This window comes from Silurus aristotelis (assembly GCF_946808225.1).
Source record: "Silurus aristotelis genome assembly, chromosome: 7".
Classification (NCBI taxonomy): domain Eukaryota; kingdom Metazoa; phylum Chordata; class Actinopteri; order Siluriformes; family Siluridae; genus Silurus; species Silurus aristotelis.
Genome location: NC_139580.1, coordinates 2,552,636 through 2,570,170, shown reverse-complemented (window position 1 = coordinate 2,570,170; position 17,535 = coordinate 2,552,636). Strand labels below are relative to the sequence as shown.

Here is a 17,535-nt window from a genome sequence, read left to right as displayed (position 1 = left end):
TCCCACCTCTGGAAGTGACCTTGTTATTGCAGCACAGTGCACGTCAGTTTGCATTGCTAATTTGTGCTCAATTCTGTGTTTATGTAGCCATGTGCTTTTATTTTGGTCTGTGTTATGTGTTTTTCATGTTACGTCTATGCCCTCGTCTTGTGATTTGTGACAGACATTTTTCATGTAATGCCGAAGTGAATAAATGTGTGCACACAAAATAAACAAAGAAAATAAAATCATCTCATCTCTCAACTGCTCAGTTGTATAAAGAAGAGAATTGTAAGTCGCTCTGGGTAAGGGAAATGTGAGAATGCTCTACCACCTTCAGTGTACTTTGCTATTCTAGAAACTACTAGAAGTCTCACATTTAGCTCCGAAACTTTGAATTAGTCTTCCTGACAGTGTTTGGGGCTCAGACACACTCTCCCAGTTTAAGTGTAGATTAAAGATGTATCTTTTTAGTGAGTCTTACACATAACACATCACATCAGAATCTTGTGCTCCAGAACATCTGATCTTGTGCTGTTAATATTATTGTGGTGGTGGGAACAGTCACATGGTTGGGCGGAGCAATTGGAATGATGGCCAGGTTTCGCTTATCAAATTAGTGGGTCTATAAAAGGAGCAGTCGGTGTCTAGTGGGAGTGCGTTTTTCTGAACACTGGTGACGTCACCGGATATCCGGCGCAGCTGGGAGGGATTCGTGTGGTAAGTTGTCATGCCTGTTTGGTAGCCTGATTGTGTGGAATGGGTTTTAAGGGTGGTTTGGTTTCTTCTTTCAGTGTGGATTGAGGAATCCAGCCGTTATCAGGTTAAAATCATCCCACCTCCTCGTTTAGAGTTTTGCGGCACATCGTGACCTGGTTGAACCAGTAAATTGGTAACTGTCGGGTGTTTATCTGATATCAAAAGATGCTAATTTTGTTTATTTCTCTGTAATTAGGAAGTGAGGAACTGAGAGCCGTTGTAGTGGGCTGTCTTTTCAGGGCTGTCTTACCTGTGTTGCTCTGCTGTTTTACTGGGCCGTCTAGCTGTTTGGTTGCTTCGCTGTCTGGTAGTCTGAAAGCTAAAGCGTGGACGAAGTGACATATTGCATCGGCGTGTGTAAAATAGTTCATATTGTTAGTCTTCTATGTCCTAATTTTCTCGATTTCCGGGAATAAATTGGACGTGCCGGTGCCACATCATGAACAGCAGCTACGCTAATTTCTCTTCACTGCTTCTCTTTCTCTACCCATCCTGAGGTTGCTCCAGTCATGTCCCACCTCATGAAGATTATGGACCTTCAAAGAAGTAGATTCCCACAAACATCCCGAACCATCTAGAGACGTGCCAATTGGATTCCACTTCATGTGGAGTTTGGACACTGGACCTCTTTGAGTGTTTAAAGGCTCTGGCATGGAGAAGCTGGTGTTGGATCTGTGATTCTCAAATGTTGAGCTATTTTGAATTGCTCAGTAGCTCCTGGTTCCATAATCTCAAAAGACTGTAGAAAGAACATCACTCATAATCTTACATCCCAGTTCGAATGTTAGTTCTCACTCTCCAGTGTTCTGTATTGGTTCAAGACTATAATCAGTCTTGATGTCACCTAAATGAGGATGAGGTTCCTCTCAAGGTTTCTTCCTCATTACCTCTAAGGGAGTTTTTTTCCTTGCCACTGTCTCCACGGTTGCTCATTAGGGATAAATACACATTATTTACCTTGACTAGAAATTAACTTGACTTGACTTTGGTAAGGAGGTCTCCCAAATGCCCCAAATGTATAAATAAATCATGTAAAAACAATCATTTAAGTTGAAATAATTTTAATAGCTTACTTTGTATAGATGGCAGAGTAAAATATATAACAGTGAAAATGAACTGAAAGATATTATAAGGTTAAAATAAATGTTAAAACATGCCCTGTAAAAACACAAAGCACAAGCTCCACCTACTGTGAACTGTCACTGGGTACAGCACTACCATCCCTCAAACTTCATCTCTAGGCCTTTCACTTCGTGTGCACAATGTTAGAGGGAAAATTGATAAAGAAAAAAATACAAAACCTTAAATTTGATTTATTAAATTGTTTTAAATGTTATAATAATAATATAAAAGCATTTAGCCGGTATGCTTATAAATACTATACCGGTGCGTTGCTTATATAGAGAAGCTTATAGATGCTTCTTTTCTGCTTTCAGCTGTTACTGCTAAGCATAAACATTCCTTTTACATGCCTTTCATTTCCCACAGGTAGCATAAAACCTCACTTCACAGATGTGCAGTAAAGAGTGGAGTTGTGCTTTTACTTGTTTGGCGAAGAAAAACAGTAATTTTAGTTCATTTATTTTATTCTATAAGTGGATATTCTGTTTTTTCCTTTGGGTGACATTTTTTTTTTACAAGTGCATCAATGCACACAGGTTTGTCTACAGTAAAGGTGGCAATCTACTATTTTACATTTATTTTTTTACTTATTACCCAGTTAAACATACATGCTATTTTTTGTTATATTTTTAATTACTATTTGCATTTGTATTTCTCTTCGAAAGGAAATTGAATTCTGCATTCTTTTTAATTCTGGTGCTGTGTTAATGTTCCTTGTTAAAAGTGCTCTACACATTAAACAGCCAAAAGATTCTGATTATATAAAATGATCTTTATAACAGCAGCTCTGATAGTAGTTTAGCTGCACATCATGATCATATATTAATCTGATGTTTTATAATAACCCTGAAGTTCATCAGATACACACTTCACCCCGCCAAGATCTTAATCCATTAATGGGGATGTTGCATAATAGATGAAAGGAACTGATAAACACATGTAAAGGCACAATCCTGAGCACTGCACAATTTCATACTCATGGATCTTTAAAAAAAAAACTGGAAGAGAACACAGGCTAGCAGGGACAAGACCAGGATCAGTGGGTGGGGAAACTTCATCTGTGCATCACCTGAAAAAAAAAAAAATTAATGTATTTAGTTTAGGTACAAAATTTTACTTTTAAATTCCGAGCAGTGAGATTTACTATATACATTCATATATACAGAGGGAGTTGACAGAAAAACAGGTGTCTCTGTTATCAGATGTGGTTTGTGTCCACTCGCCCCTACAGGAAGCATCACTGCAATTCAACATTAATTCAGAAAAAAATACACAATTGTATCTCACCTGTGGGACTCGGCACTTCATCTGATTTCTCCTCAGGAGGTTTTTCTGTAAGAGGAAAATAATATTGAATCATCCTGGTCCAATCAGAGCTCTTTGTGTTTCCTCTCTCATTGCTACTAAAGTGATTTACTGTGTAAGTGTAGATCAGGATCACGTGTAGATCGGGATCACGTGTAGATCGGGATCACGTGTAGATCGGGATCACGTGTAGATCAGGAGCACGTGTAGATCAGGATCACGTGTAGATCAGGAGCACGTGTAGATCAGGATCACGTGTAGATCAGGATCACGTGTAGATCAGGATCACGTGTAGATCGGGATCACGTGTAGATCAGGAGCACGTGTAGATCAGGATCAGTACTAATCACTAAGCATCATCTCTGCAATCTTTCACATTACTGATACTATAACTAGTGTGATTACTGTATAATAGAGAAGATCATATTTTCATAAGCAGTGAAAAGCAGTGAAATTGTATTTTAAAGGTAATAAAGTGTAGAAATCAGCAAGAAAATCATTAGTGCTACACTGTTCCTGCTGTCTGGGGTAAAGACTTTCTGATTTCCAGCTCTACTGCAAACTCGTGTCATGAAAATGATTTCCATTTAAAGATGGCAGAGGGAATCTCCAAGTGTGTGATGAAACACTAATATAAAGATGCTCAGGTGTTCTGTGTTCTCCTGGATCATCTAACACACACATGAAGAGCTTTAAAATCAGCTGTTCAGTGCACAATTTCTCCTCTAGTACTGAAAACACTGACATTATGCTCACATTGGACACATGAGCTGCTTTTGTTCTACAGGACGTTTAGTGTCTTTCCACATATTTCAGATCTGCAGCTTTGGTTTCTGCTGTGTGTAATGTTCAGTGTGTGTTCTACTGATAATAACTCACTTACCCCTGACTGAGAGAGAAACACTGCTGATCTCCTTAAATGCTGTGTTGACATCTGTGTCTCTCTTGTAGAGTCTCACTTTATAGGAGCAGATGTAGACATTTCTATCATCAAGTTTTAGATTGCGCAACACCAAAGAAAAGTTCCCCTTACGAAGCTCTTCCTCAGGAACATCCACACGATCCTCATATCCTTTAGCTGCAGCAAAACCTTTACCCTTTCGCTCAAACACAATCTCAGATTTAGTGCTCCACCTGATATGTGTTTCAGTGTCTACATTAGGCAGTTTACAATTCAGAACAGCTGTAGATCCTTCTTCACCAGATACACTGATCACTGATTCTCCAGAGTGGAGACCTGAGATAGAAAATGAAAATAAAATTGATCACATTTTAAACAATTGTATTGGACGCCTCATGTTTGTGTTATATTAGAAACACACACACACACACACACACACACACACACACACACACACACACACACACACACACACACACACACACACACACATATATATGAACATATATAATAAATCAAATAAATGCAATAAAAAAAAATTTAATACATTGACAGAAATCAAACCAATTAAATAAAATGAAATAAATGTAATGATTAATTTAATTAGTTTACATTTGTTAGCTTCTATTTGGGAAATACAGATGTGTGTGTGTGTGTGTGTGTGTGTGTGTGTTTGCCATTTAATTTTTTACTTATCTGTTTTGCTTTTTTTAGCAGACTTTAACAAAACTATAAAACTCTAAGAATCCGCTGGTCACTTTCTGCTTAGCAGCTAACACCAGCGATTCTTTACCCGTTTCATACATGCGTAAGACAAACCAGACAAATCAAACAAATCCTGGATGGGGTGAGTAGCCACAGTGACACTATTTTATCTCTTGTTGTGTAAATAATAATAATAATAATAATAAATGCACTCGGAGTGTGAGGCAGTGACTAAACAAACTTGCAGTCCGCCACTTAATATGTTCCTGAGGGAACTCAGATTTCAACTCGAATGTTCTGCATGTAAAAATGATTGCATTTGTGTGTAACAAACGGAAATGTATGCGGTTACACCCCATATATATACACATAGTAATAGATTATAGATTATATATCTGTTATATAACAAAATGTACTCACATGCACCGCACCCAATATGATGCAAATGTAAAAAAAGGTCATGATGTCTTGATAATCTGTAGAAGTGTGTGGAAATCTTCTAAAACAAAAAATACAAGATACAACAATTAAATATAATCTTTACAAGTAGTCAGACCCAAACACTTAAAAATGAGCTCAGGTGCCTCCCAAGGCTCTTGTTTATTGCTGAGATTTATTTACACCTTGATTACATTCCACCTTAAAGTTTATTGATTGGACATGATTTGGAAGGGACCACACCTTTACTAGTTTTAAAATATGAATTTTAACTTCTGCTTCTTCTTCTTCTTCTTTCGGCTTCTACCATTAGGGTTCTCCATAGCGGGTCATCCGTTACACGGATCCCCCCCCCCCCCCCCCCCCACAGTCCTCTACATCTGCCTCTTTCAAATTAATTACCTGCATGTCTTCTCTCACCACATCCATAAACCTCCTCCTTGGTCTGGTCCTCTTTCCCTCCTTCCTGGTGGCTACTGATATACCCCATGTCCCTCCTCTGCACATGTCCAAACCATCTCAATCTCACCTCCCTCACCTTGTCTCCAAAACATGCTAAATGTGCTGTCCCTCTAATAAACTCATTTCTAATCCTGTCCATCGTCGTCACTCCCAATGAACATCTCAACATCTTCAGCTCTGCTACCTCCAGCTCCACCTCCTGTCTTTTACTCAATGCCACTGTCTCTAAACCATACAACATCTCAGGTCTCACCACAGTCCTATAAACTTTCCCTTTCACTCTCACAGATACTCTTCTATCACAAATCACTCCTGCTATCACTCTTCTCCACCCACTCCACCCTGCCTGCACTCTTTTCTTCACTTCTCTAACACACTCTCCATTACTTTGCACTGTTGACCCCAGGTACCTGAACTCCTCCACCTTCTCCACCTCTTCTCCCTGCAACTGCACCCCTTCACTGCCCTCCCTCTCATTCACACACATGTACTCTGTCTTACTCCTACTGACCTTCATTTCCCTTCTCTCCAGCGTGTACCTCCACCTCTCCAGGATCTTCTCCACCTGCTCCCTCCCTCTCATTCACACATGTTCTCTGTCTTACTCCTACTGACTTTCATTCCCCTTCTCTCCAGCGTGTACCTCCACCTCTCCAGGATCTTCAAATAAATAACAAATAACAAATAAATTTATTATAACTTATAATATATTATAAAAAATCCCTGCTGGTCTAGTGGTTAGGATGCGGCGCTCTCACCGCTGCGGCCCGGGTTCGATCCCCGGTCAGGGAACAAACCCCAGCCATTAGGGTTGCACAAGCCTTAGTGCCGGTCCCAAGCACGGATAAATGGGGAGGGTTGTGTTAGGAAGGGCATCCAGCGTAAAAACGTGTCAAATCTAACATGCGGATGATCCGCTGTGGCGCCCCCTAGTGGGAGAAGCTGAAATAAAGTTTATAATATATTATAAAAAACTTGATAATCCAAATATCAATCAAGTATTCAAATATTCCCAAACATCAGACATGCTTTACATGTAATTTAGAAAATTTTTATGGACTGTGTTTATACAGAGTTCTACATATTTTAGATGTATATTCACAGCGCTATGATATTAGCAACTTTTAGCATTAGCAGCTTGATGGATAAATGCAGAGGCAGGGAATAAACTGTGAGCTTATTTCTGCAAGAATAATATTTGGAATTATTGTGTGTTATTTTAGAGAGAAATGATGTATCATAAGCATGAGACAGACAAATCAACATCCCAGGTGGTCTTTGAATTTGTTTCTTCAACTTAAAAAAAAAAGGGAACATTTAATATGTGCAGAATGTGTGTGTGTGTGTGTGTGTGTGTGTGTGTGTGTGTGTGTGTGTGTGTGTGTGTGTGTGTGTGTGAGCGTGTGTGTGTGTTCAGTTTAAGTTTGCATGGTGGAACAGAACAAAAGCATTAAGCGACATAATGTCTGAATTAACATGGAGATAAACAATATAATTGTATACTGCCCCCAAGTGTTAATGGACATAATTTACTCCTTCAAGAAGTTTTTCCCCACACGTCTAACAAATAGACAAGCAGCTTAACAGAAATCTGGATGTAGATGTAGGTCACTAATGAGTAAGTCAGGGGTAACAACAGGGAGAAACAATTATCGAGAAAACTTGAGGTGGAAAGTTTGAGTAGCGAGACTTAAATGTGACCCTGTCCTTATCTATCTGTGTGATACTGGACAGTCCAAATATATGTTCTATTCCATCATACCAACCATACACCTGAAACTAGATGCTATGAATATCTATCTGGGGTTCTAATTATAGTGTACATTTAAGACTATTAAAATTAAATAATATAATATAAATAAAAAAATTATAATATTTTTTAGGAAGAAAATAAAAGTTACATCCTAATTAATACTGTAGTCCTGTAGGAAAATAATAAAGCCCCAAAATAACAATCTAGCGAGCATACGATGGTATACATACTGAATCATAAACACAATCCTCAACTGTTTAAAGACTAGATCACACTCCCTCATATCACCGTGCACTCGTTTTAATTCTGAATAGAACAGAAAACTGAATAGACTGAATTAACAGATAAAACATTGAATAAAATGAACAGATTTTATCAAATAATTTGGCGTGTGCAGTCTGTGTTGCCAAATCTATGCTTTTTGGATCTGCTGGTAACTTTAGCTCAGACTATCAGGATTCAACGTTTCTGCATTTTCTACCAGATCCCACCATTATTCCCTCATGTTGTTTTTCCCCCTGTTCTTGTTAAAGCTAATTATTGCGACCTTTGTGTCTGTATGTATTAATTTTCCCATGTGTCAGTTGTTGCTTGGTTGTTGACATTGTGTGTTCTACATTTTGTTTCCACTCCCCCAATAATATAAAATAATACCTTAACCACTGAGCTCCACCTCCCCCAATAATATAAAATAATACCTTAACCACTGAGCTCCACCTCCCCTAATAATACAAAATAATACCTTAACCACTGAGCTCCACCTCCCCTAATAATACAAAATAATACCTTAACCACTGAGCTCCACCTCCCCTAATAATATAAAATAATACCTTAACCACTGAGCTCCACCTCCCCTAATAATACACAATAATACCTTAACCACTGAGCTCCACCTCCCCTAATAATACAAAATAATACCTTAACCACTGAGCTCCACCTCCCCTAATAATATAAAATAATACCTTAACCACTGAGCTCCACCTCCCCTAATAATATAAAATAATACCTTAACCACTGAGCTCCACCTCCCCTAATAATACAAAATAATACCTTAACCACTGAGCTCCACCTCCCCCAATAATATAAAATAATACCTTAACCACTGAGCTCCACCTCCCCTAATAATATAAAATAATACCTTAACCACTGAGCTCCACCTCCCCCAATAATACAAAATAATACCTTAACCACTGAGCTCCACCTCCCCTAATAATACACAATAATACCTTAACCACTGAGCTCCACCTCCCCTAATAATATAAAATAATACCTTAACCACTGAGCTCCACCTCCCCTAATAATATAAAATAATACCTTAACCACTGAGCTCCACCTCCCCTAATAATATAAAATAATACCTTAACCACTGAGCTCCACCTCCCCTAATAATACAAAATAATACCTTAACCACTGAGCTCCACCTCCCCCAATAATACAAAATAATACCTTAACCACTGAGCTCCACCTCCCCTAATAATACAAAATAATACCTTAACCACTGAGCTCCACCTCCCCTAATAATATAAAATAATACCTTAACCACTGAGCTCCACCTCCCCTAATAATACACAATAATACCTTAACCACTGAGCTCCACCTCCCCTAATAATATAAAATAATACCTTAACCACTGAGCTCCACCTCCCCTAATAATATAAAATAATACCTTAACCACTGAGCTCCACCTCCCCTAATAATATAAAATAATACCTTAACCACTGAGCTCCACCTCCCCCAATAATACAAAATAATACCTTAACCACTGAGCTCCACCTCCCCTAATAATACACAATAATACCTTAACCACTGAGCTCCACCTCCCCTAATAATACAAAATAATACCTTAACCACTGAGCTCCACCTCCCCTAATAATATAAAATAATACCTTAACCACTGAGCTCCACCTCCCCTAATAATATAAAATAATACCTTAACCACTGAGCTCCACCTCCCCCAATAATACAAAATAATACCTTAACCACTGAGCTCCACCTCCCCTAATAATACACAATAATACCTTAACCACTGAGCTCCACCTCCCCTAATAATACAAAATAATACCTTAACCACTGAGCTCCACCTCCCCTAATAATACACAATAATACCTTAACCACTGAGCTCCACCTCCCCTAATAATACACAATAATACCTTAACCACTGAGCTCCACCTCCCCTAATAATATAAAATAATACCTTAACCACTGAGCTCCACCTCCCCTAATAATATAAAATAATACCTTAACCACTGAGCTCCACCTCCCCTAATAATATAAAATAATACCTTAACCACTGAGCTCCACCTCCCCTAATAATATAAAATAATACCTTAACCACTGAGCTCCACCTCCCCTAATAATATAAAATAATACCTTAACCACTGAGCTCCACCTCCCCTAATAATACACAATAATACCATAACCACTGAGCTCCACCTCCCCTAATAATACACAATAATACCTTAACCACTGAGCTCCACCTCCCCTAATAATACAAAATAATACCTTAACCACTGAGCTCCACCTCCCCCAATAATATAAAATAATACCTTAACCACTGAGCTCCACCTCCCCTAATAATACAAAATAATACCTTAACCACTGAGCTCCACCTCCCCTAATAATACAAAATAATACCTTAACCACTGAGCTCCACCTCCCCTAATAATACACAATAATACCTTAACCACTGAGCTCCACCTCCCCCAATAATATAAAATAATACCTTAACCACTGAGCTCCACCTCCCCTAATAATACAAAATAATACCTTAACCACTGAGCTCCACCTCCCCTAATAATACAAAATAATACCTTAACCACTGAGCTCCACCTCCCCCAATAATATAAAATAATACCTTAACCACTGAGCTCCACCTCCCCTAATAATACAAAATAATACCCTAACCACTGAGCTCCACCTCCCCTAATAATACACAATAATACCTTAACCACTGAGCTCCACCTCCCCCAATAATACAAAATAATACCTTAACCACTGAGCTCCACCTCCCCTAATAATACAAAATAATACCTTAACCACTGAGCTCCACCTCCCCCAATAATACACAATAATACCTTAACCACTGAGCTCCACCTCCCCTAATAATACAAAATAATACCTTAACCACTGAGCTCCACCTCCCCTAATAATATAAAATAATACCTTAACCACTGAGCTCCACCTCCCCTAATAATACACAATAATACCTTAACCACTGAGCTCCACCTCCCCTAATAATACAAAATAATACCTTAACCACTGAGCTCCACCTCCCCTAATAATACAAAATAATACCTTAACCACTGAGCTCCACCTCCCCTAATAATACACAATAATACCTTAACCACTGAGCTCCACCTCCCCCAATAATACACAATAATACCTTAACCACTGAGCTCCACCTCCCCTAATAATACAAAATAATACCTTAACCACTGAGCTCCACCTCCCCTAATAATATAAAATAATACCTTAACCACTGAGCTCCACCTCCCCTAATAATACACAATAATACCTTAACCACTGAGCTCCACCTCCCCCAATAATACACAATAATACCTTAACCACTGAGCTCCACCTCCCCTAATAATATAAAATAATACCTTAACCACTGAGCTCCACCTCCCCTAATAATACAAAATAATACCCTAACCACTGAGCTCCACCTCCCCCAATAATACACAATAATACCTTAACCACTGAGCTCCACCTCCCCCATTAATACAAAATAATACCTTAACCACTGAGCTCCACCTCCCCTAATAATATAAAATAATACCTTAACCACTGAGCTCCACCTCCCCTAATAATACAAAATAATACCTTAACCACTGAGCTCCACCTCCCCTAATAATACAAAATAATACCTTAACCACTGAGCTCCACCTCCCCCAATAATACAAAATAATACCTTAACCACTGAGCTCCACCTCCCCTAATAATATAAAATAATACCTTAACCACTGAGCTCCACCTCCCCTAATAATACAAAATAATACCTTAACCACTGAGCTCCACCTCCCCTAATAATACAAAATAATACCTTAACCACTGAGCTCCACCTCCCCCAATAATACAAAATAATACCTTAACCACTGAGCTCCACCTCCCCTAATAATACAAAATAATACCTTAACCACTGAGCTCCACCTCCCCTAATAATACAAAATAATACCTTAACCACTGAGCTCCACCTCCCCCAATAATACAAAATAATACCTTAACCACTGAGCTCCACCTCCCCCAATAATACACAATAATACCTTAACCACTGAGCTCCACCTCCCCCAATAATACACAATAATACCTTAACCACTGAGCTCCACCTCCCCCATTAATACAAAATAATACCTTAACCACTGAGCTCCACCTCCCCTAATAATATAAAATAATACCTTAACCACTGAGCTCCACCTCCCCTAATAATACAAAATAATACCTTAACCACTGAGCTCCACCTCCCCCAATAATACAAAATAATACCTTAACCACTGAGCTCCACCTCCCCTAATAATATAAAATAATACCTTAACCACTGAGCTCCACCTCCCCTAATAATACAAAATAATACCTTAACCACTGAGCTCCACCTCCCCTAATAATACAAAATAATACCTTAACCACTGAGCTCCACCTCCCCTAATAATACAAAATAATACCTTAACCACTGAGCTCCACCTCCCCCAATAATATAAAATAATACCTTAACCACTGAGCTCCACCTCCCCTAATAATATAAAATAATACCTTAACCACTGAGCTCCACCTCCCCTAATAATACACAATAATACCTTAACCACTGAGCTCCACCTCCCCCAATAATACACAATAATACCTTAACCACTGAGCTCCACCTCCCCTAATAATACAAAATAACACCTTAACCACTGAGCTCCACCTCCCCTAATAATACACAATAATACCTTAACCACTGAGCTCCACCTCCCCTAATAATATAAAATAATACCTTAACCACTGAGCTCCACCTCCCCTAATAATATAAAATAATACCTTAACCACTGAGCTCCACCTCCCCCAATAATACAAAATAATACCTTAACCACTGAGCTCCACCTCCCCTAATAATACACAATAATACCTTAACCACTGAGCTCCACCTCCCCCAATAATACAAAATAATACCTTAACCACTGAGCTCCACCTCCCCTAATAATACAAAATAATACCTTAACCACTGAGCTCCACCTCCCCTAATAATACAAAATAATACCTTAACCACTGAGCTCCACCTCCCCTAATAATATAAAATAATACCTTAACCACTGAGCTCCACCTCCCCCAATAATACAAAATAATACCTTAACCACTGAGCTCCACCTCCCCCAATAATACAAAATAATACCTTAACCACTGAGCTCCACCTCCCCCAATAATACAAAATAATACCTTAACCACTGAGCTCCACCTCCCCTAATAATATAAAATAATACCTTAACCACTGAGCTCCACCTCCCCTAATAATATAAAATAATACCTTAACCACTGAGCTCCACCTCCCCTAATAATATAAAATAATACCTTAACCACTGAGCTCCACCTCCCCCAATAATACAAAATAATACCTTAACCACTGAGCTCCACCTCCCCTAATAATATAAAATAATACCTTAACCACTGAGCTCCACCTCCCCCAATAATACACAATAATACCTTAACCACTGAGCTCCACCTCCCCTAATAATACAAAATAATACCTTAACCACTGAGCTCCACCTCCCCCAATAATACACAATAATACCTTAACCACTGAGCTCCACCTCCCCTAATAATACAAAATAATACCTTAACCACTGAGCTCCACCTCCCCTAATAATATAAAATAATACCTTAACCACTGAGCTCCACCTCCCCTAATAATACAAAATAATACCTTAACCACTGAGCTCCACCTCCCCCAATAATACACAATAATACCTTAACCACTGAGCTCCACCTCCCCTAATAATACACAATAATACCTTAACCACTGAGCTCCACCTCCCCTAATAATACAAAATAATACCCTAACCACTGAGCTCCACCTCCCCCAATAATACAAAATAATACCTTAACCCCTGAGCTCCACCTCCCCTAATAATACAAAATAATACCTTAACCACTGAGCTCCACCTCCCCTAATAATATAAAATAATACCTTAACCACTGAGCTCCACCTCCCCCAATAATACAAAATAATACCTTAACCCCTGAGCTCCACCTCCCCTAATAATACAAAATAATACCTTAACCACTGAGCTCCACCTCCCCTAATAATATAAAATAATACCTTAACCACTGAGCTCCACCTCCCCTAATAATATAAAATAATACCTTAACCACTGAGCTCCACCTCCCCTAATAATACACAATAATACCTTAACCACTGAGCTCCACCTCCCCTAATAATACAAAATAATACCCTAACCACTGAGCTCCACCTCCCCCAATAATACAAAATAATACCTTAACCCCTGAGCTCCACCTCCCCTAATAATACAAAATAATACCTTAACCACTGAGCTCCACCTCCCCTAATAATATAAAATAATACCTTAACCACTGAGCTCCACCTCCCCTAATAATATAAAATAATACCTTAACCACTGAGCTCCACCTCCCCTAATAATATAAAATAATACCTTAACCACTGAGCTCCACCTCCCCCAATAATACAAAATAATACCTTAACCACTGAGCTCCACCTCCCCTAATAATACAAAATAATACCCTAACCACTGAGCTCCACCTCCCCCAATAATACAAAATAATACCTTAACCACTGAGCTCCACCTCCCCTAATAATACACAATAATACCTTAACCACTGAGCTCCACCTCCCCTAATAATATAAAATAATACCTTAACCACTGAGCTCCACCTCCCCTAATAATATAAAATAATACCTTAACCACTGAGCTCCACCTCCCCTAATAATATAAAATAATACCTTAACCACTGAGCTCCACCTCCCCTAATAATACACAATAATACCTTAACCACTGAGCTCCACCTCCCCCAATAATACAAAATAATACCTTAACCACTGAGCTCCACCTCCCCTAATAATACAAAATAATACCTTAACCACTGAGCTCCACCTCCCCTAATAATACAAAATAATACCTTAACCACTGAGCTCCACCTCCCCCAATAATATAAAATAATACCTTAACCACTGAGCTCCACCTCCCCCAATAATACAAAATAATACCTTAACCACTGAGCTCCACCTCCCCCAATAATACAAAATAATACCTTAACCACTGAGCTCCACCTCCCCTAATAATATAAAATAATACCTTAACCACTGAGCTCCACCTCCCCTAATAATACAAAATAATACCTTAACCACTGAGCTCCACCTCCCCTAATAATACAAAATAATACCTTAACCACTGAGCTCCACCTCCCCTAATAATACAAAATAATACCTTAACCACTGAGCTCCACCTCCCCTAATAATACAAAATAATACCTTAACCACTGAGCTCCACCTCCCCTAATAATACAAAATAATACCTTAACCACTGAGCTCCACCTCCCCTAATAATACAAAATAATACCCTAACCACTGAGCTCCACCTCCCCCAATAATACACAATAATACCTTAACCACTGAGCTCCACCTCCCCCAATAATACACAATAATACCTTAACCACTGAGCTCCACCTCCCCCATTAATACAAAATAATACCTTAACCACTGAGCTCCACCTCCCCTAATAATATAAAATAATACCTTAACCACTGAGCTCCACCTCCCCTAATAATACAAAATAATACCTTAACCACTGAGCTCCACCTCCCCCAATAATACAAAATAATACCTTAACCACTGAGCTCCACCTCCCCTAATAATATAAAATAATACCTTAACCACTGAGCTCCACCTCCCCCAATAATACAAAATAATACCTTAACCACTGAGCTCCACCTCCCCTAATAATATAAAATAATACCTTAACCACTGAGCTCCACCTCCCCTAATAATATAAAATAATACCTTAACCACTGAGCTCCACCTCCCCTAATAATATAAAATAATACCTTAACCACTGAGCTCCACCTCCCCTAATAATACACAATAATACCTTAACCACTGAGCTCCACCTCCCCTAATAATATAAAATAATACCTTAACCACTGAGCTCCACCTCCCCTAATAATATAAAATAATACCTTAACCACTGAGCTCCACCTCCCCCAATAATACAAAATAATACCTTAACCACTGAGCTCCACCTCCCCTAATAATACAAAATAATACCTTAACCACTGAGCTCCACCTCCCCTAATAATACAAAATAATACCTTAACCACTGAGCTCCACCTCCCCTAATAATATAAAATAATACCTTAACCACTGAGCTCCACCTCCCCTAATAATACAAAATAATACCTTAACCACTGAGCTCCACCTCCCCTAATAATACACAATAATACCTTAACCACTGAGCTCCACCTCCCCTAATAATATAAAATAATACCTTAACCACTGAGCTCCACCTCCCCTAATAATACAAAATAATACCTTAACCACTGAGCTCCACCTCCCCTAATAATACAAAATAATACCTTAACCACTGAGCTCCACCTCCCCTAATAATACACAATAATACCTTAACCACTGAGCTCCACCTCCCCTAATAATATAAAATAATACCTTAACCACTGAGCTCCACCTCCCCCAATAATACAAAATAATACCTTAACCACTGAGCTCCACCTCCCCCAATAATACAAAATAATACCTTAACCACTGAGCTCCACCTCCCCCAATAATACAAAATAATACCTTAACCACTGAGCTCCACCTCCCCTAATAATACAAAATAATACCTTAACCACTGAGCTCCACCTCCCCTAATAATATAAAATAATACCTTAACCACTGAGCTCCACCTCCCCTAATAATATAAAATAATACCTTAACCACTGAGCTCCACCTCCCCTAATAATATAAAATAATACCTTAACCACTGAGCTCCACCTCCCCCAATAATACAAAATAATACCTTAACCACTGAGCTCCACCTCCCCTAATAATATAAAATAATACCTTAACCACTGAGCTCCACCTCCCCCAATAATACACAATAATACCTTAACCACTGAGCTCCACCTCCCCTAATAATACAAAATAATACCTTAACCACTGAGCTCCACCTCCCCAATAATACACAATAATACCTTAACCACTGAGCTCCACCTCCCCTAATAATACAAAATAATACCTTAACCACTGAGCTCCACCTCCCCTAATAATATAAAATAATACCTTAACCACTGAGCTCCACCTCCCCTAATAATACAAAATAATACCTTAACCACTGAGCTCCACCTCCCCCAATAATACACAATAATACCTTAACCACTGAGCTCCACCTCCCCTAATAATACACAATAATACCTTAACCACTGAGCTCCACCTCCCCTAATAATACAAAATAATACCCTAACCACTGAGCTCCACCTCCCCCAATAATACAAAATAATACCTTAACCCCTGAGCTCCACCTCCCCTAATAATATAAAATAATACCTTAACCACTGAGCTCCACCTCCCCTAATAATATAAAATAATACCTTAACCACTGAGCTCCACCTCCCCCAATAATACAAAATAATACCTTAACCACTGAGCTCCACCTCCCCTAATAATACAAAATAATACCCTAACCACTGAGCTCCACCTCCCCCAATAATACAAAATAATACCTTAACCACTGAGCTCCACCTCCCCTAATAATATAAAATAATACCTTAACCACTGAGCTCCACCTCCCCTAATAATATAAAATAATACCTTAACCACTGAGCTCCACCTCCCCTAATAATACACAATAATACCTTAACCACTGAGCTCCACCTCCCCCAATAATACAAAATAATACCTTAACCACTGAGCTCCACCTCCCCTAATAATACAAAATAATACCTTAACCACTGAGCTCCACCTCCCCTAATAATACAAAATAATACCTTAACCACTGAGCTCCACCTCCCCCAATAATATAAAATAATACCTTAACCACTGAGCTCCACCTCCCCCAATAATACAAAATAATACCTTAACCACTGAGCTCCACCTCCCCTAATAATATAAAATAAT

The 17,535-nt window shown here is 38.8% G+C and overlaps 1 protein-coding gene and 1 long non-coding RNA gene across 6 annotated transcripts in view; one reads left to right on the top strand and one right to left on the bottom strand.

Moving 5' to 3' along the window:
• The window catches only part of LOC310728963, a 73,231-nt gene that overhangs the window by 46,551 nt on the left and 9,145 nt on the right, over window positions 1-17,535 (top strand). The gene's annotated exons all lie outside the window — the stretch shown is intronic.
• LOC310728957 (uncharacterized protein) overlaps window positions 2,633-17,535 on the bottom strand; it is a 78,370-nt gene continuing 63,467 nt past the window's right edge. For 3 of the 4 annotated variants that reach the window (XM_083546875.1, XM_083546876.1, XM_083546877.1), the window contains 2 exons: window positions 3,148-3,192; window positions 2,633-2,929 (listed from right to left, as the gene is read on the bottom strand). In XM_083546875.1, the coding sequence (XP_083403001.1) occupies window positions 2,847-2,929; window positions 3,148-3,192 (128 nt within the window). In that variant the 3' untranslated portion in view covers window positions 2,633-2,846. Of the gene's footprint in view, window positions 2,930-3,147; window positions 3,193-4,048; window positions 4,403-5,187; window positions 5,271-17,535 lie in introns of all 4 variants that reach the window. The other variant, XM_083546874.1, reaches the window with a different exon arrangement.